The 25495-nt window shown below is 38.3% G+C and overlaps 1 protein-coding gene across 1 annotated transcript in view; it reads right to left on the minus strand.

Annotated features, from left to right (window-relative positions):
- LOC122800250 (solute carrier family 2, facilitated glucose transporter member 11-like) overlaps window positions 1-25495 on the minus strand; it is a 361259-nt gene that overhangs the window by 180300 nt on the left and 155464 nt on the right. Inside the window, exon 6 of the mRNA XM_044069741.1 lies at window positions 22378-22526. Within this exon, the coding sequence (XP_043925676.1) occupies window positions 22378-22526 (149 nt within the window). The remainder of the gene's footprint in view (window positions 1-22377; window positions 22527-25495) is intronic.

The following is a 25495-nucleotide window of genomic DNA, read 5'->3' on the forward strand; positions in this document are numbered from 1 at the left end:
GACTCCCCATGCTTTGGAACAAAATTACAAACTAGATTAGGCAGAGCCCCTCACTAACACTCTTCAAGAGAAACCTTGACGAGTGGATGGGTAACAAAAAATACACCCCTGGGATCACTTCATTGCCTCTGCTTGCCAGAGGATCAGTTAATTAATCAGTGGGGTGTCGAAAGCCGACACACTCTAGCTAGGCTTATAAATGCCCTTAGGCAGATAGCCTAGTACCTACCTATGAACATAGACAGGATTTTTTTTAAGATTGTACACCAAGTTCAAGAATGTATTCCCACTCCCCAAGTGAAGCCTTTCCATCTGAGACAGTGCACATTTCTGGACTGCTAACATCTTTAGTACTAAAACTTAATAACAACTTAATAAAAAATCTTAACCTGACAGAGTTAAGAAAAAAATATTTAGCTAACTGGATATTTCTTAAATGTCATTTAACAAAGTCTATAACTCAGTAAAACATAATCACGGTGAACTTTCATGTTTTATTTTAGTTTTACCATATCTAATTTTACAAAATATTATTAAGGATTGCATGTTGTGGCATACATGGTGCATACCTAGCTACATTATTAAAATTCACCTCATGTAACTTTCAGTCTGTCACCTTCCTAGTCAGGAACTATATTCAATTCTATCATTTCACATAACTAACAGACTGTCTCAGTGCATCATGGAAATGTACCTCACTCAGTTCATATGCATATCTTGCCATAATGTGTTCAGTTCTCTGATGGCTACAGCCTAACTTCTTGTGTTCTTCAATTCTGAATCAGAAGTCAGTACGCTGAATTGTGAGCATAGATACTGTGGTCTTATCACTCATCTAGATGCTGTCTCCCTGCATTATATGTAGTGGTTTAGTTGGATATATAAAGAACTGGTCATAGATTCATAGGTATATACTAGGCTATTGATCTGTGAGGATGTTTAGAAGCCTAGCCATACATCCCCATGATATGTTAACCTTTATATTTTAAATATAAATAACACAGAGATGAGTCGAACATGTTTCCCTTGTCCATAAGGGACAAGGGTGCTAATCTAGGGATGAATTTGCTGTTACCCATCCATATGATCAGATTGTGCTTTAACAGTGTAAGAGAAGTACTTTGCTTCATGTGGAATGGCTGATGATTCCTAGTAAGTGATATTCTCTGTGATACATATCTATCCTTCTAACATGTTCTATATATGTTGCAAAATAGATTTGGATATCCTGAGTGGGTGTTTATGCTCCTGTTAGATTTGTGAATGTACAGGATAGGATCTGCTGTACACAAGACAGAGATCACCCCTCAGTCATCTATATGACACAGTGAAGAGGAACAAGGCTTTGAGACAGTCTGCATAACTTTTATGACTTAGGCCCTTGATTTTCTTAGTAAGGCAGAGTTTTGGGCATTAGAGTTTTGTCAAATATTTCGACAGGGAAATACTGAAGAAGGGATTATATTGAATGATAAGCCTGATGAGTGTGGAATACAGTGAAATGATAAAATCCCCAGACCAAGACAGCATAATCTTAGTAATAAGATGTGCAATGACAAAGCTCTTTCTTGTAATAGTGGATATGTACTGATTGGAGGACAATTTGTTGTCTACATAGGTTCCCAGATCTCTAACTACTGGATCAGTATTAAGAGGTGTGTTGTGAATGTCATAGTTACAAGAGACATCTAGCTAGGGCTGGTGTGTCAACATTTAACTTGGAAAAAAATAATAACAGTTTATGTGCGTGACTTAAAACATGTTTTACACTTGTAGCAAAAAGAAGAAAAACACCAAAGTTAAAATGAAAGGCATTCTGGCAGTTGATAAGTTTGAAAGGATATACTCAAAAATGTATATAAAATGGGCTTTTCAGCATGAGAATAAGTTTACTGATAAATTGCTTGTTCTAAACAAAAGAATATTAGTTAATGAAACACTATATAAAACTGAGCAACTTAATCATGCAAATCAAAAGAGTGCAAATGTCTGTAAATGTACAAAAATGTTAGCAACTGGAACTTTCAGACATGGGCTGAATGGGCACTTTGCTATAATTTAACTAAAACTATTGCATCTAATAAAAAAGTGGTTTCTCACAGAATTGCTAGCAATGAAAATATAAATGGTGTGTCTTTCAAAAAATTGATTTCTAAGCAGCATGTTGATAATGAATGAAATGCACTAACTGGTGAACACCACAGGAATCTAGGAATACTTGTGAAGAATGTTTTACTTAAATAAAAAAGACTCAGTCAAAAACCAGAATAGCTAATTATACAACTCCGTAAACATTGAGCACACAAATGCTGTTGTCCGAATAACATTAAAACTAGACTTCACCAGAACTGGAGTCAGTTACTAACATCTGAAAATAAATAGCCTTTTTAATTAAATAAAATCTGATTTATGATGTATGGATTTTATTTAGAATTTATTTAGGATTTTGTGTGATGTGGTGAAAAATTGCAAAATACTTAATATTCATTTTATTATCAGTTGATCAACTTCACATTTATATACATGTTTTCAAAAGAGTACACATTTTAACTTAGATGTGGATTTTTATTTTTCACTACCTTTGTAGTTCATCAATAATTTTTTTGACTATTTTATTTTTTTTTCACTTTTACATATTGTTTGAACACAAAATATTTAATACACAGTTTCTATCGATTTTTAAAAAAATGAAGTATTTGGTTGATCATTAGCCACATGATTTTTAAAAAGCCACTCATTTTCAAATATTAGTAACTGACTCCAGTTCTGATGAAGTACAATTTTAATTTTATTCCAATAAAAGCATTTGTGTGCTCAACATTTACAGAGATGCATAATTTGCTGTTCTGGTTTTTGGCTGCATCTTTTGGATTTAAATAAAACATTATTCATGAATAGTTCCGGATTCCTGTGGTGTTCAGATGCTAGTGCATTTTCTTGGTTATCTGGTGTTTTCTGGTGCACTTTTGCCTTTGTTTAGTTATATTGATAATGAAACTGTACTGATAGACTGCCCCTAAATAAACTTTTATAATAGTTAAATGAAAATATTGTCTCATTTCTGCTACTTTGCTAGTTAAATGTACTGTATTGTGTGGATGGGAAGGAATTGAAGGAACTATTACATTTGGGGTGCATGATCACACTTATTAAGGGGCCTTTATATCTGCAAGTATAAAATTTCTCACAAGAGAAAGGTGGAAATGTTATGAATTCATGGAAGTGACAAAGAGTATCCTACAACACATGCATATAGGTTCATAGGTTCATAAATAGGTACTAGGCTATTGGGCCTAGGGCCTATATAAGCCTAGCCAAAAAGGAACCCTGGCTTTTGCCATCCAAGAAAATTATTTCTCTGTGCTCCTGTCGAGCAGAGCCAAAGAAGTGATCCCCAGGGTGAATTTCCTGTTTCTCATCCAATCATCAAGATTTTTCTTGAAGAGTGCTAATGAGGAGCTTTGTTTGATATAGATAGGTAGTTTGTTCCAGAGTATGGGAAGTCTCTGGGACAGGAATCTATCTCTCCAGCATTTTCTGTTTATTGTGGTGATAAGGTTTAGGTCCCTAGAGTGTGTAGCTCAGAGAGATTGGGATTTCTTTAAGTGGAGCATGTCCAACAGCTCTGGGTTTGACATAGCTTTGTATGTTAGGCAGAGATCACCTCTGAGTAGGTGATATGCGACAGAGTAAAGCTGGAGTTTTTTGAGACGATCTGCGTAGGGCATCTGTTTGAGGTCAGTAATCCTGTGGCCTTTCCAGTTGTTGTAAATGTCTTGTGAGGTACATACCAAAAGGGGCGTTGTACTCTATAATGGGTCTAATGAGTGAGTAGAGGGGAACAATGACCTCTTTTTTTCCTGGATGAGAAACCTTTTGTGATATGTGCCACGTAGAAGGATTTCCTGAATACTGTGGTGATGTGATTATCATACTTTTGGTGTTAAGTAGACTACCGCCTATGTGGTAGTTCCTGGGTACAGAGTTTTTACCAAAGGGGATGATAATGCACTTTTTTGCATTGAGCTTGAGGCCATGGCTTTGACACCAGGCATCTGTCTCTGTGAGGTCTTTTTGTAGGATGTCCACATCGTTAGGAGTTTCAGTTATGGCTCCTAGTTTGCAGTCATCTGTGAACTTCATTAGCCAAAGACCTTCTGTGTTACCCTGTACTTCAGAGAAGTAGATACCAAACAGGAGAGGACTCAGGACTGAACCCTGTGGTACTCCAGTTGTCACTGGTCTGAAGTCGGATTTGGATTTTGCTACATTCACAGTATGGGTTCTGTCAGGGAGCCATTTAGCAACTCATCTTGTGACATAGGGATTTATACCTAGTTTAGTGAGTTTATCTATAATTCCAGAGTGGGGGATGGTGTCGAAAGCCTTGGCGAGATCTAAACAGGCTGTGTGAACCATCTTGCCCTCGTCTACAGCTTTGGTGACTGCTTCAAAGAAGTCTATCAGGTTTATGAGACATGATCTGCCTTTTACAAACCTGAACTGGGTGGGATCTAGGGTTTGGAGATTACCAATGTCTTTTTTTATAAGTTCAATGATGATACGTTCCATAGCCTTGCAGACCAGGCTCATCAGGCTAATGGGGCTGTAGTTCCTGGGGTCCATGGTGGCTCCCCCTTTATGGAGTGGGATAGCCATCGCTGTGCACCATTCAGTGGGCACAAAGCCTGAGGTGAGGCTATGATTGAACATGATACTTAGGTGGGGTACCAGTTCATTCTGTAGATCATGTAGAATGCAGCCTGGGATGTTGTCAGATCCCATGGATGCTGTGTTCTTGGCTTTGGAGAGTGTGTTTTTTACCTGTGCAGCTGTGATTACAGGAACTTTGCATTCTTCCAGTTTAGAGATGGGCCCTTTAGGGGGTGAGAGGTGGGTAAAGTTGGCACTGAACCTATCTGCCAGGATGTTGGCAATATCAGTTGGTTTTGTATATTTAGTGCCATTGTGCTGTAACTCAAAGCAGATCTGAGTGTTGCCATTGAGATTCTTGACATAGCTATAGAATGCTTTGTGGTTGTATTTAGAATCAGTGGTGATTTTGTTTTCATAACTAGCTTTGGAGGATTTTATGAGGGATCTCAGCTTCTTACTGAGACTGACCAGTGAATTCCTCCAATCATGGGATTTTACTCTTTTTTGCAACAGTTTCTTTCTTCAGTTGTAGAGTTTGTTTATGGCAGGGAGCCACCAGATTGGCTTCCTTTTTTTGGAGGATAGCATCTTAGTTCTGTTAGGGATAGCATGATCCATGCACTCGTATAAGTGCTTATAAAGTGCATTTGTGTAGGATTCAACAGTTGAACCTCTATTGTCTATTTGCATGGGTGTCATGAAGTTTGCCACTTCTGTCTTAAGAAGCGTGAAGTTGGCTTTGGAGAAATTTTTTACAGTGGTTTCCCTACTGGGGGGTGGGGGCGGGATGTGGATGTCTAGGCTGAATAGCATGTGATTGGATCTGACCAATGAGGAACTGACCTCTGGTGTGGAACACCGATCACCCATGTTGGTAATGACCTGGTCTAGGGTATTGCTGCCCCTGGTGGGGGTGTGGATAAGTTGATCCAAGGCATTGGAATTTATGAATTCCAGAAAACATTGAGCAAAAGAGTTGGTACATGAGTAGTTTTCCCAGTTAATGGTGGGGTAGTTGAAATCACCCATTATTAGGGTGTTGGGTTGTACCCTAATATTTTCCAGTGTATCAAGAAATGAGGAGTGGGAATCCTGGGGCATGGTGGGGGATCTGTAGCAAGCTACAATTTGGATTGCGTTCTTGCCCAGAGTTAGTTGCACTTGGAGAATCTCGCATGCATTATGCTGAGCAATTAGCCTGGAGGTGTGAATATCCTTAATGAATATGAACACGCCTCCGCCTTTAGTGTTTTTGTCCAGGTTTGGTGGCCGAAAGGTGTGGTATGAATTATAGCCTGGTAATGCAGGGGTGCTCTCTGGAGCCTTGACCCAGGTCTCTGACACTGCACAGATGTTGATGTTCTCCATTTTAAGGAGTGCCTCGAGTGAGTGCATTTTGAGGTTTAGACTTCTAGCATTGAGTACATTACCCTCAGATTTTGCTTGCTTGTACCTGCTGTACCTGTTACAGTATATTCAGATAGGGTAGAGTACTGCACCCCTGTGGCTTTAGTTCCTAATTTATCATATGATATTCCAATAGGACTAGACTTTAAAGCACTTTGTGAGTTTTAGTTTCGCTGAGGCCTGAATATACAATTAGTAATACTTGGGGAATAAGCAGCGACAGCCTGACTTATTTCAAAGAACACACAGTCCTGAATACATTTCTAGTTATGACATGCATACCTCTCAACCTCTTAGTGCAAAAAGTCTGGACAAAGACATATATAGTGGTGGGACAAAGGCCCAAACATAGGGAGCATTTTTTAAATATTGCCCTTATAAATTTAAAAAGTTTATAGAATAACAGATTTTCCATTAGCATTAATTTTCTGAAGAGTATGACATCTGAAACTCAAATATCTGTCATTATTTTCTGAATTCCATCTTCAATGATTTGCAAATCATTTGCCAGAAAACCAAAATTTATGAGTAACAGACTAAAATATGAAGCAAAAATCTGGACATTTTGCAAAAATCTGGATAGTTGAGAGGGATGCTGACATGTTACCAAGAACACACAGTTATGACTATACTTCTAGTAAATGGGAGAAGAACAGCAGCCTAATGCAGGTGCTGAGTATGTCCTGGTTTACTGATGGGGGGGACGGGGAGTGACATTTTTACTGAACTTGTCTGCCAGCAGATTGGCTATATCTATGACATTTGTGTATGTGGTATTCCTGACCACCAGTTCAGAGCAGATGATAAAAGATTCCAGCTGCTAAAGTATTGAAGGATGCCAGTGTGGAGATCAAGAAGGAGAACCCCATAGTAATAAACTCACTAAGAAAAAAAGGGAACCTGTCTCAGTGTCTCAATGTCTTCTTGACAGATTGTTATATTTTGTATTTTTTTGCATAAATAATAAATAAATAAGAATATACATAGAAAAAGGAAACCTAAATACAGACGTGTTTTTTCTCAGTAAGGTCAAAACAGAAGGTTAGCCTGGACTGTCAGTCACAAGTACTCAGAGAAACAGACATTGCTGAGCTGAAAGTAAAGGAGTTGCAGAAACCAAAAACAGAAGAAAATCTTGCATGACTTACCTTATGCAAATGAATAAGTAAGAACAGAAGAAATACCTATATCGGTATTATTAAGTGAAGAATCTATGCACTCAACGTAATGTTAGTACACTGAAGAAAGTGTTCCTGATCTATTAAATTTATAGATAGGCAATGAACATTTCCAGAAGACACCATGAGAGAGCAATATATTAAGTACAGCCAGAGAAAACATTGCCAGAGAAGAAGGATATAGAGATGACCAAGATGGCACCATCCTATATTTATATTATGAGTTGAAGAATAACTTCACACACAGGTTAAATAAAGACAGCGAAGAAATGCTGCAGCAACTGTTGGTTCCAAAACCCTTTACAACAGTTGTGATGAAACTGGCACATAGTCATATTTTAGGAGAGCACTTAGTGATAGACAAATCAAAAGGCAGGAGGGCGCTTAGTGATGGAAAAATCCAAAGCTAGAATTTTAGCTCTAGATGTTTTGTCTGGTGTAATAAAAAAACAATGAGGATTTCTGTGCAGCAACTCCAGACTATCAAAAGACTGCATCCCATCCCAGGTTTAGATGTGCACTGATATCTATACCTACTATAAAAGTCCAATTTGATCAGATAGTCATTGCTCTTGTAAGCCCATTAGTAAAGTCTACTAATGGCTACCAGTACATTCTGGTACTACTTACCATGAAATTTCATGAAGCAGCACCGCTGCAAAAAGCCACTGCTAAATCAAGAGCCAAAGAGATAATGTTCTTTTTTCCAGAGAAGAAATACACAAATAAATGTTCACAGAAAAAGTAACACCATTTAGGGCAAGGGCAGTGTACCAGGTTTCTCAATGCTTTAAAGTAAAGCACTTAATAACTTCAGTTAGAAACAATGACATAATGGCTAAGACCGTTGCATCATAAACACATGGTTCATGGTTTGATCACGACCTCCAGCCATTGTCTGCATGGTTTCTATATGTTTTGACTGTGTCTGTGAGGGGTTCATCTCACCTTCCAAAAATATGCTGTTTGTTTCAGACACAAGAATGAAGGTATTATGCGCAAATTCAGCCCTCCCAATTGAATGCCGGAGATGTCTGCCAAAAGAACAAATCTCAAAATGAAGAGATTTGCGACCAACAGCACAAACTCTAGTTGAGGCTGACATTACCTTACATCTAGTGTTTATTTTGATACATGAAGAACTGCTAGCTAGCACTGGTGTGTCTTCTGAAGCACAAACAATTACATTTTGAGTGAAATCTGAACTTAAAACCAATCAACTTACCAAAATTGAAGCAAAGCTTCCAACAGAGAAAATAGTTCACTGAAAGGGCACACTTTGGAAGTGGATAGCGTGATGGTAAGGTTAAGACTGGATAGTCTCTGTATCCAGGAGACAAGGTTGAAGGGCACCATAGCAAATTCTCTTGTCTTGGAATCCAGGGTCCACTACTCAGGGAGAAGCTATAGCTGAAACTGTATGGGAATTACCATGAAAGTCTTCCAAAAACAGTGAGGGATGTCATCAGAATCAGTAACATACTCACAGCCATCAGACTCCAAGGTAATAATGGAGCAGTCTTCATTATCTCACCCTATGCTCTACAGTAGGATCATGATGGTTTGGAAATTGGGTAATTCAGCCAGCAGTTGCAAGACACCCTTAATAAAGTGAGACACAGTAATAATGGGAAAGTTGGATACCTTAATAATGGATCACCTAAATGCTCACAGCATGAGAGACAGAACAGGATATCACATTGCCTGAGCTGACATTATTGGAGTTACTGGAATAATGAAGGAGAAGCAATTCTGGACTTCTGTCTCACATACAGCATAATGGTGGTAAGCACACAATTTGCAAAGAAAATCATTAGATCATATAAGAAGGGTGGCCAGCATGCAACTCTGGTAAACTTTCTCCAGATAAAGAAAGGGCAAAGGGCACTGGGGTTTAATCAGAAATTACAGTGTTATCCCTAGTGAAATGTACTCCCCCAGCAGAAACTACTGGTGGCCACAATAAGCTACAAATACTGGTCAGGGAAGGCTGTACATAACATGGACTAGGTGGAAAACCTGAAAGCTGACTGGAGCAATAGCATAGGAGTTCAAGGAAGTACTTGTGGTCCTAAAACTTCAGGAAAAAGGGAAAATAATGCAGCATAAAAAAAATTGCAGCATCTCAAATCAGCATGTGTGAAAATGGTAAGACAGATCTGCAGCTGGACCAGATGTAGAAGTAAGGTACATAAGGAAAGCTGGTGGTAAAATCCAGAAGTCTAGGATGTTTATTTATTTATTTTACATTTGTTAACCGGGATGGTCCTACTGGATGTATGTCCATTTTCAGTGGATGCCCAGAGAGAAAAGCTCCAAGGTACATGTACACATTGCAATTATAGAACTTTTAGTGAATAGCAATTACACACAGGTTACAGACATAAGCAATACAAGTACACACACACATATAATATATTATGGGTTTACTTTATGTGCTCCAAGTCTGAGAATATTGAATACGGTATTCTTGACATGAATACACCGAAAGTGCAAAACATCGAAAATGCAAACGGAAATCTACATAGGTGAAGATTTCCATTTACTTCAATGTAGTACGATCTCAGAGTTGGTATATTTAAGTAGCAGGGGGTGTGGTTTAAATTCTTTTTTTTTGTGTATTTTTTTTATTTATTTTTTTTTTTGGACTTCGATTGTTTAATAGTTCGATGCATATAGTTCGAGCCATATGCATTCAAGCTATTAAGCATTCGAGGTCCTAAAGTAGACCCATATTATATACATATATATGTGTGTATATACAGGTAGTATCAACATATTACATTCATTATTAAAATACATTGAGTAGCAGTTTATACAGTTTACCCCTTCAGGGTTGGCCAAAGAAAAGGACATCTGTAGAACAGAGGCACGTGAAATAGATAGGACACTAGCCAGGGTTAGTACAGGAACATATCCAGTGCGATTTGAGGTAATTCTTGAGTTTGTTTTTGAATAAGGTTAGTGAAGGCCCTAGAGTCAGGTCAGCTGGTAGTGAGTTCCATGTCTTTCCGACAGAGTTGGCAAAGAGCGAGTCACCAGCAGAGTGGTTAGATTTGACCATTAGAACTAGGAGTTTAGTAGATGAATGGAGTGGATGATTGTTACTGTAGGGGCAGATCATGTTTTTAAAGCAGGTGTATTTTCTGGCCAGTAGATGACTTTGTGGGCTACTATGAGCTGATTGAACTGTAAAAGGTAAGGTAGTTCCAGCCAGCCTAGGAGATTTAGGTTGTGACAGTGGTGGGTTCAGTAGGGTATGCCAGTAGCAAATCTGGCAATATGGTTATAACATGATGATAATTGATTAAGATCGGTTTTGTTCAAGTTGGAGAAAAGAGGAGAGGCATAAAGAAGGGTAGATAGTAGATAGGAGCGGGCAATTGCAGTTTGAGCAGGTGGGGTGAGGAATGATTTGATCCTATAAAGAAAGATGAGTTTTTTATTGATAGTTTTTAGGGTTTGATTGATGTGCATATCAAACCTGAGATTGTTATCAATTGTGACACCCAAAAGTTTAGTTTGGGTTTCTGAGGAGATGATGGTGCCATTATTTGCTCTTATGTTGAAGAGTGGTTGGGTGATCATTCTCACTGGGGAGAAGAGAAGTAGCTTAGTTTTGTTGGGGTTTAGGATTAGATGCTGGATGTTACATAGAGAAAGAAGGAGTCGCGGAAGGAGTGGGAGCTACAGAAAGTGGATCAAGCTAAGAATACTGTCTGGCTAACAAGCACGCCAAGAGAGCAGTTGCAGTGGCAAAGACCAAGGTCTCAGAAAACCTCTGCTTACTTCTAGCACTAAGATACTCTGTCAGGTTTCAAGGCAATGTCAAGAAGATAATATAGTGAGTAAGCAGATTCCATTCATAATAAATGCCAGCAACAATCTGTTAAAAATTCCAGAGGACACTGAGGACAGTTGGAAGGAGTACTTCAAGAAGCTTCTGGATAAATTAAACTCCACAGAACCTGTACTGCCAGTTGTACATCCTACAATGAAAGAGAAAAGAGAACCCACTCTAGAAAAATTATGAATAGCACTAAGGAAAATGAATTAGAGAATGCAACAGGCTTAGATGGAGTCATGGCAGATATGGTTAAGATGTTGGATGTGTAAGGATAGAAATGGCTCCTGAGGGTATTCATCATGGCATAGAGATAGAAACTTATCCCAGACAACCAAAAAATAAACATTCTAGTGTCCAGGTACAAGAAAAAACGGCATATTCATAACTGCAAGAAATACGGGTGGATGAAACTCCTATCCTACTGCATGAAAGTACTGGAGAAAGTGACTGACGAAATTAATACACAGAGTAGTAGGAAGGAAGATGGGTGATGATCAGTTTTGATTCATATCAGAATGTAGTACTACTACACTGTTGTTTGCCATGAGACAGACAGTGGAGAAAAAGTTGGAGATGAGGAAAGATTCCAAATGGACATTCATAGACATGGAAAAAGCATATAAAAAGTTCCCAGGAAAGATGATTTGGACAGTGCTGCAACATTTCAAAGTCTCAGAAACTGTGGCAAAATTAATGCAGGCTATATACAAGGGCCCAATGACTGAAGTATAAATAGTATTCAGACTCACTGAGTGGGGTGGCAATGGGAGTGGAGGTATATTGGGGTTCAGCTCTAACACCGCTCTTGTTCATACTGGTGCTAGACTACATCAGAAAACAGGTTGGAGAGGACAAATCAACAAAATTGCTCTATGCAGGTGTGGCACTTTAAGCAGACTGTGAATGGGAACTATAAGGGAATGTAATGCATAACTGAAGGTACGTGGGATGAAACCGAGTCGAAACAGGACTGTGGTCTAGTAAACAGATATGAAAACACAGAGACAGAGGGGAAAATAGTGGAACAGGTTAACAGCTTCAAGAATCTAGGTGATGTGGTTGAGCAGAAAGGAAGTCTGAATGAAAAGGTCAATGTTACAATCAGAGGTGTTGTAGAAAAATGGCACAAAGCATTAGGAGAAGTGTGCAACAGAGGAATGCCAAAGAAGCTGAAAAATAAGGTATACAAAACAGCGGGGTGACTGGTAGTTCTGTATAATACAGAAACCTGGACAATGAAAGCAGAACAGCTGAAACTGCTTGAGGTGATGGAGATGTAGTGCCTGAGATGGGCTGCCATATTGGGAGACAGACACAGGTATGAAGACATCAGAGTTGAAGCCAAAGTAGTCTCACTTACAGAGATGGTCAAAGAGGATAAATTATGTTGGAACATTCGTATGTGCAAGAAAACAGAATATGATTTGCTAAAGCATATCTTGGAAAGGCAGGAATAAGGCAAAAGGAAACAAGAGCACTCAGCCAACAGATAGACGGATTGCTTGAGAGAAAACTTGTGACTGTCAGAAATCACTGTCAAAGAAGGTGGAGAGTGTCAATGAACTGAGACAGATGATGACAATTTATGTGGCACCCTGACCCCATGTAAAAATGGGGAAAAGGAGATTATAATGATGATGGTGGAGGGGATGATGATCATCATCATTGTCTACTACCATCAAACTGATAGCTTATGGGAGTGCTTTAATAAAACCCCAAAGTATTTGCTAAAGAAGGCCACAAAACAAGATATTTATAACTAGAATCAGATATTTCCCTACTTCCAGTTTTCTGTAAGAAAGGTGTCACAAACTTCAATAGGATTTACCCCTTATGGTTTATAGTAAAAGAGACTTGGGAGGAAGAGAAAACCCCATTTAAAAGTGTAACAATCCACTTCAGAAACTTGCAAGGCAGGTTGAAAATTGTTACATCAATAGTTAAGCGACACATGCAAGGTTCATAAGAGATGCAATAGAGGTTTTATAAACCAGAATGCCAGACTCTGATGTTAGGCTGAGAACAAATTCATAGCAAGATGACCAGGACTGAGTGAGGTAGAATAGAATATGAATGAAGTGAATTCCAACATAAGGCAAACTGGGAAGAGAAGACTGGTACAGCTTTATCACATAAATGCTGTAAAACCATGGAGAAAATCTGAAGCTTCTGTAGCCAGCCTGGCAATTGAGACAAATGCCAATAGTAAACCACCAGGGAATTCTATCCCTATAATCCAAATAGACAAAACTTTGTGTGAGACTTACAAAAATAATTCTTACTAAGAAATATATTTTTTGGGAACTAGCAAATAAAAATGCATCATATTGTAATTGTGCCACATTTGAAGGTAAACCTAAAACTATATAGGGTTCCAGACCCCAAAAGAGAAGCAGTAAGTCATGAAGTGATTGAGATGCTTAAAATGGGAGTTATTGAGGACTCCCACATGGAATAGAACAGTCCAATTGTGTTGAAACCTAAGTCAAATAGCTCTATTTAGTAATTATTTCCAAAAGCTGAATAAGCTATCTAGATTTAATACTTATCCAAAGACTATAGTGGATAAGCTAAAAGACAGGCTAGGCAAAGCTAGGTTTTTGACCACTTTAGATTTGATCAGAAGCTATTGTCAGAGTCTCCTTACCTATGAAGCCAAAGAGAAGACAGCATTTACCATCCCTTAAGATCTTTTTCTTTATACTGCTCAACCCTTTGGACTTCAAGGAGCTCCTGCCACTTTTCAAAGGTTCATGGGTAAAGTTCTGAATCCTCATGACAGTTATTCAGCTGAGTACCATGATGACATGTTAATTTATTCAGAAGACAAGGAATTGCATTTAGCTAAAGAACAAGCTGTGCTAAAATCTTTAAGACAGGAAGGGCTTACTGTTAATACTGGCAAAAGTAAACTTTGTGTTAGAGATATAGGTACATGGAAGATATGTAATTCAGAGGGATAATTAAACCTCAAATAGGCCCTGTTCTTCACTGAGGTACGATTGTGAAGGGGTTATATATAATTTCAGGGGGGGGGCTTGCCACCCCCACATCGGGGGTACAGAGGGGGGCTTTCCCTGCAAAAAAATATTTTTGATTTTTTTAAAGGTTTTTCAGCTCATCGTTTCTGCCATTTAATTTGCAGTGAATGGTCAGCCAAAGAAATCAACGTCGACAGTTGTGCAGGAAAATGAATAACAATCATAATTAGAATACAAAAGAAGTTAATACAATAATATAAAAGAATTTAATACAATCGCAGCACTTTAAATGAAAAGAGAATTAATGTCATCATAATACTAAAGTAGTATATACTCCAATAACAATTTGGGTGAAAAAAATCAATGAAATATATGAAAGTAGTTTTGGTAATACAAATGCAAAGTAATTCCAAGTCAGTGAATCATACCATAGCAATATAAATAACACAGCAAGAGATACAAAACAGGTATAATACATGGGTTTCCTTGTGTAATGTAGTGAAACACCCATTTTCTTTGGTCCTTGTGGTATAAATATGTAAAAAATGATTTGGCACAAGTATTTAAGAAAGAATATCATTAAACCATGATTATGAAACAAAGTCACTGATGGAAGCATCTCCTTTCTTGTGTCCCCAAAAAAATTAAACCTGAATGAAAAGTTGCAAAATTAGGTAGCAAATAATACATTTTGTGTGTGTGTGTGTGTGTGTGTGTGTGTGTGTGTGTGTGTGTGTGTGTGTACACTAATACACATGAAAGGGACTATTTTTTACTGACAGTCTAATCAGTGTTTGGATTAAAATAAAGTTCATAATGGATCTGGCATTATCTACTCTTAGGAAATGTTAATAAAAGAAGAAAGTCTCAAAATATCAACAAAGATTTACCTATGTTGCTAGGCAGTTGCCATATGAACAGAGCAGAGTTATATATAAACAGAGACAGAGAGACAAGAGAGATTTATATAATCAATAAATCTGGTTGCCCAAAATCCAAGAAAGAGAAGGGGAGCTATTTAGAGAGCATAGACAATGACTATATGGATGACTTTTCCCCCACCCTTCCTCCCTGGTAGTCCCTTAATCCTTCCAGAAAGTCTGACTCTCCATTTCTCACTTTGGCAAACATATTGTTTCAGACAAACACGTCCAGAATGTGATCTAGTAAGGCTACAGATGGCATCATACCTTTAAGCATCCCTGTGACTAGCACTTTCTCTAATACTGCTGGAAAACACTAGGAATCCTTAAACTGATACAAGCACTCAACTCTCCTTGTTAATAAGGAGAAATTAATAGTAGGCACTAAACAGCCTATAATTGCAAAGTACCTTGCTAAGGTAAGGGAAAACAGATCCGGAAATTTACAAAAAAAAAAAAAAAAAAAAAAGCACCAAACCAGGCATGTCCAAGGGTCAGCTTCCAGTGATTTCTCCTGTCCACCTGGTGAATCTGGGCATACTGGGGCAATGCAGCAATTGCTCATGTACACAGACAACCCACTCCTCCTACCACCCAACACTACAACCTGTGAGAGATGCACTTACATAGCCAAAATGGAAGCAAAGCTCTCTCCACCCAAGATTGTTCTAGACAGTCAAGAGGAGAAGGTTAACACCCACACTACACCTCAAGCAACACAAAGCCCATCTAAACCCACACCACCAACACCCACATATAGCAACAATAAATCCACATATGCAGAGGCCCTTAACTGTAACCTGCCCAAGCAACAAGGACCTCTGAAGCTGAAACACAAACAATCATAACCAAAGTGTCACATAGTTCACAAATCCCAAAAGTAGATAAACGCCACACATAGTTCACAACACCAGTATGCCACCCAACAACAGCCCCTAAGGCAAGACAATGTACCTAATACTTTAGTCATAGGTGACTCTATAGTCCAGCACACTGATGTCCCTCTCACCAGGTTGAACAAGGATAAAATTACAGTCAGCTGCCTGTCGGGTGCCAGGATCCGCCACATAAAGCATGCACTCCAGTCACTCCACAACAAGTACAAATATGACTCTGTCATTGTCCATGTTGGAGTGAGTGACTTGAGACGTACCTCCCTGGACTACATGAAAAGAGACATGGAAGAGCTCTCAGATCATGTGGCCCAGGCAGGTATGACCCTAGCCCTGAGTAGCATCCTGCCTTTGCCCAGAATGATACCACAATATAAGGACAAAATGATTGAATTCAACAACTGGCTAAGCTTCTGGTGTCATTCAAAGGGGATCCAGTATCTGTCTGTCTGCCTGGGATGACATGATTGACAGACGACGATGCTTTGCCAGAGATGGTCTGCACCTGTCGCCCTTGGGATTCAGGTTACTGGCTAAGGCTCTTGCAACCCCATAGTGCCTTTTTTAGGCAAATTTCAAAGGATAAAACCACCACCGTAACAGGTACAAGCATACAAAATCTGAAGGTAATGCTACTCAATGCTAAAAGTGTAAACCTCAAAAAGCACTCTCTCGAGACAGTCCTAAAAATGGAGAACATCAATATCTGTGCAGTAACTGAGACCTGGTTCAGGGCTCCAGAGAGCACCCCTGCAATACCAGGTTACAACTCTTACCACACTTTTCGGCCACCAAACCAGGACCGAAACACTAAAGGTGGAGGACTGTCAATATTAACCAAGGATATTCACTGCCATTAACTGGGAAAACTACTCATGTAACAACCCCTTTGCCCAACGGTTCTTGGAATTCATAAATTCCAATGCCCCGGATCAACTAATCCATATTTCCACCAGGGGCTCCAATATCCTAGACCTGGTCATTACCAACATGGGAAATCAATGCTCCTCACCTATGGTCACCCCCTCGTTAGTCAGGTCTGACCATGAGCTAATCACCCTTAACATCCACATCCCACACCCACCCCCCAGTAAGGAAACCTCCATAAAAAACTTCTCCAAAGCCAACTTCATGCTACTCAAGTCAGAAGTGACAAACTTCATGACACCCATGCAGACGGGAACTGAAAGTTCAACTGCTGAATCTTACACTAAGGCACTGTACGAGCACATCCACTCATGCATGAATAGTGCCATCCCAAATAGAACCAAGATGCTCTCATCCAAAAAAAGGAAGTCAATCTGGTGGTCCCCTGCCATAAACAAACTTTACAACAAAAGGAAGAAACTGTTGCAGAAAAGAGGAAAATCCCAGGATGCAAAAAACTCCCTTACCAGCCTCAGTAAGAAACTGAGATCCCTCATAAAATCCTCTAAAGCTAGTTACAAAAATAAAATTGCCAAAGATTCCAAAGACAACCACAATGCATTCTATAACTATGTCAAGAATCTAAATGACAATGCTCAGATCTGCTCTGAGCTAAAACAGAATGGCATTAAATATACTGATCCCAAGGATATTGCCAATATCCTGGCAGATCGATTCAGTGCCAACTTCACCCCCCTCTCACCCCCTAAATGGCCCATCTCAATACTGGAAGATTGCCAAATCCCGGTAATAATGGCCACACAGGTAAAAACGCACTCTCCAATGTTAAGAATATAGCATCCATGGGACCAGATGACATCCTGGGCTGTGTACTACATGAACTACAATATGAACTGGCACCTCACCTAAGTGTCATGATTAATCATAGCCTCACCTCAGGTTTCGTGCCCACTGAGTGGCGCAGAGCTACAGTTATCCCACTCCACAAGGGGGGATCCACCTTGGATCCCAGAAACTACTGTCCCATCAGTCTGACAAGCCTTATCTGCAAGGCCATGGAGCATATTATCATGGAACTTATAAACATTGACAACCTTCAAACACTGGACCCCACCCAGTTTCGTGAAGGGCCGATCTTGTCTCCTGAATCTGATTGACTTCTTTGAATCAGTCTCCAGAGCAATGGACAAGGGTAAGGTGGTCCACACAGCCTATCTAGACCTTGCCAAGGCCTTTGACACCATCCCCCACTCTGGAATCATAGATAAACTTACTGAACTGGGCATTAATCCCTACGTCACCCAATGGGTTGCTAACTGGCTTACTGATAGAACCCACACTGTAAAAGTAGCCGACTCCAAATCAAGCTCCAGACAAGTGAAAAGTGGAGTACCTCCAGGGTTCAGTCCTAGGACCGCTCTTGTTTGGCATCTACTTCTTTGAAGTACAGGCCAACACTAAGGGACTCTGGCTAACAAAGTTCGCAGATGACTGCAAACTGGAAGCCATTATTGAATCCCCAAATGATGTGGATACTCTACAAAAGGGCCTTACAGAAACAGATGCTTGGTGCCAGAGCCATGGGCTCAAGCTCAATGCCAGGAAATGTATAGTTATCCCCTTTGGGAAAAAACATGTATCCATGAATTACCATATAGGTGGCAGTACACTAAATACCGAAAGTATGATAATAGACTTAGGGACACAGGTGGACAGTGGTCTCACCTTCGATAACCACATCGCCGCAACAGTCAGGAAATCCTTCTATGTGGCACACCTCATCACTAAGGGCTTTTCCAGAAAAAAGGAGGTCATTGTCCCACTGTACTCATCCCTCATTAGACCCATTATAGAATACAATGCCCCGTTTGGTATGCACCTCTCAAGACATCTGCAACAACTGGAAAGGCCACAGAAATACCTCACTAAAAGAATCACAGGCCTAAAGCAGATGCCCTACGCTGACCACCTTAAAGAACTCCAGCTATACTCTGTGGCATATCGTCTACTCAGAGGCGATCTCTGCTTAACATATAAGGCCATGTCAAACCCAGAGCTGTTGGAAATGCTGCACTTAAAGAAATCCCAATCCCTCAGAGCCACAGGCTCCAGGGATCTAAACCTTGTCATTACGATAAACAAAACATGCTGGAGGGATAGGTTCCTGACCCAGAGACTCCCCAGACTCTGGAATAGATTGCCCATACATGTCAAACAGAGTGGCTCTTTGGCCCTCTTTTAAAGGAACCTTGACGATTGGATGGGAGAAAGGAAATTCACCTCGGGGATCACATCAGTCGCCCTGCTAGACAGGGGTCCAGGGAAGTAAATAGTGTGGGAAGAAATAGCCAGGGAATTGTTATGGCTAGGCTTGTATAGGCCCTAGGGCTGATAGCCTAGTACCAACCTATGAACCTATGAACCTATGACTTCTTTCTTTTCAGAGGATTCCTCCTCCTCCAGACCAACCTCTTCTCTTTTCTCCTGTTCAACATCATATACTGTCTCACTCAGGGAGTAATGGAAGCTGTTCCTACTCAAGAGTGTTTTTAGTGCCAAATAAAGAAAATTCTTGGAGACCAGTTCTGGATCTTTTTTCCCTAAACCAGTTTTTGATAGAGCCCAAGCTCAAAATGCTTTCACTTCACTACCTGTTACCCCCTCCTGCCTCATTTGAGTTTTCTAGTAACCTTATATTTAAAAGCTGTATATAATCAAATTCCTATTCATCCATATTTTTGGGATTTCTTAAGGTTGTTTAGATCTGGATCACATTATCATTTGTCTGCCTTATTCTCTCTCCCAAGAGTGTTGAAAAAAGTGTCTAGCCCCTGTGATAGCTAACTGCAGGCTGGAGGGTATCCATCTTTTTCCATATTTATTTTTGCAGAGTCTTATTGACAGTGTCAGGAATCTCTCTCTCTCTCTCTCTCTCTCTCTCTCTCTCTCAGGTCAGAAATCTCTTGTACAGACTGAGATTCCAAGATAACATACACAAATCTTTTCTGACTCCATCTCACAAGATTGTGTTTCTGGGGTGCCTGCTAGACACTTCAGTATGAGGAGCTTTTATTCCACAAGAAAAAAAAAATTTAGATTTAGATCTATCCAAGGGTTTTTCCACTCAGACTTCTGTCTCCGTGAAGGAATATCTCAGGATTCTGGGTCTCATTGTATCCATGATTCTAATGATACCACTTGCAAAACTCTTTATGAGAAAGATTCAGTGGTATCTAAAATCTCATTGGCCACAGCATCAACACCCATTGTCTTTTCAAATACCAGTTCTGGAACTTGTAAAAATGGGAAATCAGATGGTAGGGACACAACATTTCTCAGAATCCAGGTCTTCCATTCTCCCATCCTGCTCCAAAGCAGTCAATCAGAACATTCACTTCCAACTTTGCTTGGGGAGCCATGCCATTGATCATAAAAGTATAGGGTCTTTGGGACAAAAACTAGACAGACCAAAACACATAAACATTAAAGTGATGATAACTTTTATAAACGCTGTCAACTGTCTGAATCATCTGTGGTCCTCGGGACCTTTTCAAGTATTTACAGACAATGCGACAGTGATGCGGTACAAAAACATGCAAGGGAGAACCAGATCTTACTCCCTATGCAGAATAGCCATGCTAGCATGGGATATAGCTTTACAGCACAGTGTCACTCTACAGGCATCCTTTATTCCGCCATAGCAAAACTGTGCTGAGCAGGACCAAAGGAGACCCTCACGAATAGAAATTAAATGCGGGGGGGGCTTCCAAGATTTGCTTCATCAGTGGGGATTCCTCAGGTCAGCTTTTCACTTCCTCTATAAACAATCAGCTGCCAAAATTCTGTTCCAGGACTCCATGCATGAAGGCCTGGAAGAAAAAGACAACTTTTCTTTCCCTTGGACAAGAATGTTTTTGTTTGCTTTTCTACCCTTTCCACCAATATCCAGGGTATTTCTGATGATTCAGAATGACTTCCCAAAGATCACTGTGTTAACTCACGTTTGGTCCAGACAACAGTGGCTCTCCCTTGCTTTGTATTGATCATGTATGTAATCTGATATTGCAGTGGCACACTGTTATTTCACATCTAACAAATTTGAGGTCACTTGACTGCAATAATCTGGTTCACATTATTCTATTACTGCACTCATTTGGTCAACTACATTGATATTTGATGCTGTGTCTTACTTTTTTTCCATGCTCCCTTAAGCTATTGGCAGAAATCTTTGCAGCCCTCCTATATTGTAAAACAGATTACATTTTGCAAATGAATTAATCTCATACTTCTTTATTTTAACTGTGTCTTTCTAAACAAGTGGCAATTTTATAATTAGATGTCTTGATACTTATTGGGCCCTTGTTTTCCTTTCAGTTGTTTCTAGAAATCCTCCACAACTGAGACAGTATGAAGTGCATTAACATAAGATCTGGAATGCCATCTGTTGTCCTAATACAGCCTTCAGTCTTATGTGGCTTTATTTTAAACTATTAATTGCATCACTATTCCAAACTTATCAACAGAACATAAATTTAGGTTCAAGTTGCTCTTTTAATTATAGATTACAGTCATTGCTCACTCACAGAGGAAGCCACACTCCTTCATAAATCAGTGTATCCCTGAGAAAACATTACAAAATGCATTATGTCATGTCTGCTACAACAGAGCAGTAAAACAGGTGAATCGAGAGTAAACAGTAACATTGTATATGCAAAGGACAACCTCCCACCCCTGTGCCCCTATTGCGGAAGGCTGAACCCCCCAGCCTATTATTTTAATAGTCTCACTCTGAGATAACTTGACTGCAATAATAGGGTTAACATAATCCTATTACTGCACTTACCCCTGAGGCTGGACAACCTCTGAGTGAGAATATTAAAGTAAAATGAATCATACAGGGACTTGTCACTAGGCAAAATACATATAAAACATACAACTTTTTTGGTTTTTTTTGGTAGGTTTGTAAATATGTCAATGCCCAGTGCTCCTCCATCATTCATTTCATATATATATAGGGATATTCAGAAGAAATGATTTGTGATTCACTCTTGTGGACTGCAAACATTTTTCTTACAACACATATATCTGTACTTGGAATATTTTTATGATTGATGAAATATGAAATGTGATGGATTAAATAAAATATTTATAATTATTTTTTATTTTATTAAGTTCATTAATTACAAAAACATCTGAAGTTGGAAGTTTAGATTTAATTATCATATAATGTATATTCCAAATTGATTAACATAACAGGTCAGTGATTTTGATTTTATATGATAACTGTCTTACACTTAAATGCAATTAGTATTAAATGTCTGGGGCTAGAATGTTGGAACAGCCAAGTTCAGTGTATAATGAGTGACCACTTTTTGAATAAAAAAAAAAGTTCTAGGTCACTGCAAAAAGAATGTAAAATGTGCTCAATACAATTTATTTGCTGTATCATGCTTTGTGTGTCATGCATTTAAAACAGACAAAATTGTGCACTAAAGGTACCAAACAGCACATATCACTTACAGTTCTAACTATGGCAATCAGTATAAAAACAAGTATATATTTTATTCCTTGCAAAACTTCTGTCTTTTTAAATCAGTAACTCACCATCTTGGCACTCCAGAACATTATTCTTGTCAATCAGAAGGTGCCTGGGACTTTCAGGGAACCATGGGAGGGAGATGAGTTGAATTATGGCTGGGATGCAGCAGGAAGAAAGCAGCAGGGGTACGTACTCTTCCCCGCCGAGCAACTCCCTGTTACAAAACAAACACACATTAGCAAGCCAGGATCCCTTACTTATACCACTCCTAATGTATGCTAAAATATTATCAAGATTTGTTTCTTTGTAATATTTCAATAAAAAGAGTTTTTTCAGACAATACTAGCTGTTCTCATAAAATTAAAAAAAATAGTTCACCATTGATTTACTTGTAGTTATATTTTGTATTCAGTGATAAGTTCTGCAAAGTATATGTTATCATTACTGCAAATGTACTTGAGAGATACTCATTTATCTCAGACGCTCTTTAGTTACAGATTCATTAACAGAGGCAATGACCATGGTACAGAACCAGACACAGGTCAAGACTAAGTCAGATCAGGAAGGAAGAAATGTTTAAAGCTGTACAAGCTACTCTCCTTCCCTGAGGAAAGGTAAATGTTAGGAGAATTTCACAATCTGCTCTATAGCAACATCTGTGAATGAGCGATTTGGAGGGATTTCAGTCTGTCTGCAATGAAATGCTCATAGGCATATGTGGTACTGTAATGCTTGCATCAATGCATTCATCTTCCAGAAACTTATTTTTTTGGACTGGAATGCTTCCCATCAGGTCACTGTAATGGCTTACATCTTGTGAATTCAAACAATTTCTAAACTGAATGAGTCTGCCCTTTTTATTTGTAACCAATTAATCCTATGTGGCCTAGTTCCTTCTTTTCAGGGGTGATCTAGGAACACTGGTTAAGTGAATTGCTCATTCAAACTCAGGACTACAGAATGAAGCTTGTTTTCTTGCTAATCTCAAGAAAACCCACCCATTCTATTCCCGGCAAAAGTGTAGGAAACAACTGAAAAACCTTATAAGTAACACTCTGAACATGAGCAAATAAGAGATATTAAGTTTTAAGTGGTCGAGTCTAAAGTGTCATATGACTTCTTTGAAACAAAAAACAGTATTACAAAATCATTGGACTTTAAAGGTATACATAGTCACAGGATACATCACATGATCAAACAACACATAATCAATCAAGTATAATATTTAAAAGCAGTCAAGAAACATAATTTAGACATACTGAAAAACATATAAAATGCAAAATAACTACTGGCATTTTCTTAAAAGACAACATGTTACAAAACCATTAAACATTTAAAAACAAACATAGTCACAAGATAAATCAATTAATACAAAAATATAAAATCAGTCAAGAACCATCATTTAAATGTTTAAATAACATAACATGCAACAAAAGTCATTTATATTTACTTAAAAAAATGAGCTTTTAAAAACACATTATAGACTCATTTAATCCTGGATATTTATTAGTTTGGCATACGACTTGCCATCTAATGTCCCTTATTTCAACATTTGCAAAATCACCTTCTCTGATATCCACAGATTCATAATGAGCCCTAAAGTAAAACAAACTTTTTGCAAGTTATTCAAACTTCACTGTATTTGAAAAGAGCAAGCATTGATTTCTTTTAACAGCATATAGATGTTTATAAATATGTTGTAAACACCTCTTAGTAATATTCCCATGTAGAAGTTGTCATAGCCACAACATACACGAATGTAAAATATTCCCTGAGAATAATACTTAGTGTGTCTTACTGCCAAGAGCATTCCTCTCAAATTTTATGTTCAAAAATTCTGGACAAAGCCAAAAATAATGGGGGCATTGGTCCAAAAGTCGGGGATATATATTTTTAACGTTACTCTAATTCAATAAAAATATTAATAGAACAACAGGTTTTGTATTAACCATACATTTTCTTTTTTTTATATAACACTGTTTAATGATTTTGATAGATCAAGAAATTATTACATTATACAGATAATTATTCATTAACATGACATTAAATACTCAACTATGTACAATTATATACAAAATGCTCATAACTAAAACAGCTTTGTTCAACATATTACATTTTGTCTAATAATTTTTTAAATTTCAGCCAAGATAACTTTCTGTGGGTCATTCTTGTTGTTCCATAGTTAAGAGTTTCAAGTTCTCTGTTACATACTGTCTTGGCCAATAGTATAAACTCAGTAGAAGAGACAGTCACTTTACTTTTCCAATTTGAAGTAATAACTTCCCTTGCTATTGCCAAGATGGACCATAAAAGATGTATTTGTGACTTTGGTATACAATCTGGTATTGGGGCATTGAGTAATAAAAGTGTATCTGTAATTATGCATTTGTCTGTCCACAATGCCTTTGCAAAATCTCTAAATTTCAGCCAAAAAGGGACAATCATTTTACATTCAAGGCACATATGCATCCAATCTGCACAGAGACTCTCATCACATCTCCAACAGTTATTACTAGTTTTATTCAATATTGTTGCAATTTTCTGTGGAGTAAAATAACTCCTGTGTATAAATTTCCATGTAAATATTTTCCAATATAAAGATGATGTTGTATGATTTATTGACCTGAGTGTTAATAATTTGTCATTATCAGAGAAGCTAAATTTGTTAGTATTTACTATAAAACTCCATAGAGAACCATCATGCTGTTTTAAGTCAGCCCTCAATGTCTTATAGATCTTAGATAAAGAAAACCCCATGCTAAATTGTAAAGAATTTAATTCACACAAATGTAAAATTATTTTAGGCTGAGGTGAAGTATATGACACTTGACTTGTTTTAAATTCCTTTATTAGATATTCTCTGAAGATTTGAATATTTAACCAATTATCTTGATTTACGTTGTATCTTGCTAAGAGACTTGTAGTGTCAAGAATATTATTTATACTTAGGAATTGGTGCCAGTAAGTTAACCCATTGCCTTTCATTTCTATTATTTTGTTTATATTGAAAGAATCTAAGCAATTGTTTGTGAACGCTATTGGGAACATTAATATTGAGAAATGTCTTGTTATACAATGTGTGTTTTTAATTTTCTTAAAATTGCTTAGTATATAACTAATGCAATATGGTAGCTTCTCATTTTTGCTTTCTTTATATACTGAATCTTTCACTGTTAAAAACAG

Source organism: Protopterus annectens, chromosome 4.part0 (genome assembly GCF_019279795.1).
Source record: "Protopterus annectens isolate FY-2018-M chromosome 4.part0, PAN1.0, whole genome shotgun sequence".
Taxonomy (NCBI): Eukaryota; Metazoa; Chordata; order Ceratodontiformes; family Protopteridae; genus Protopterus; species Protopterus annectens.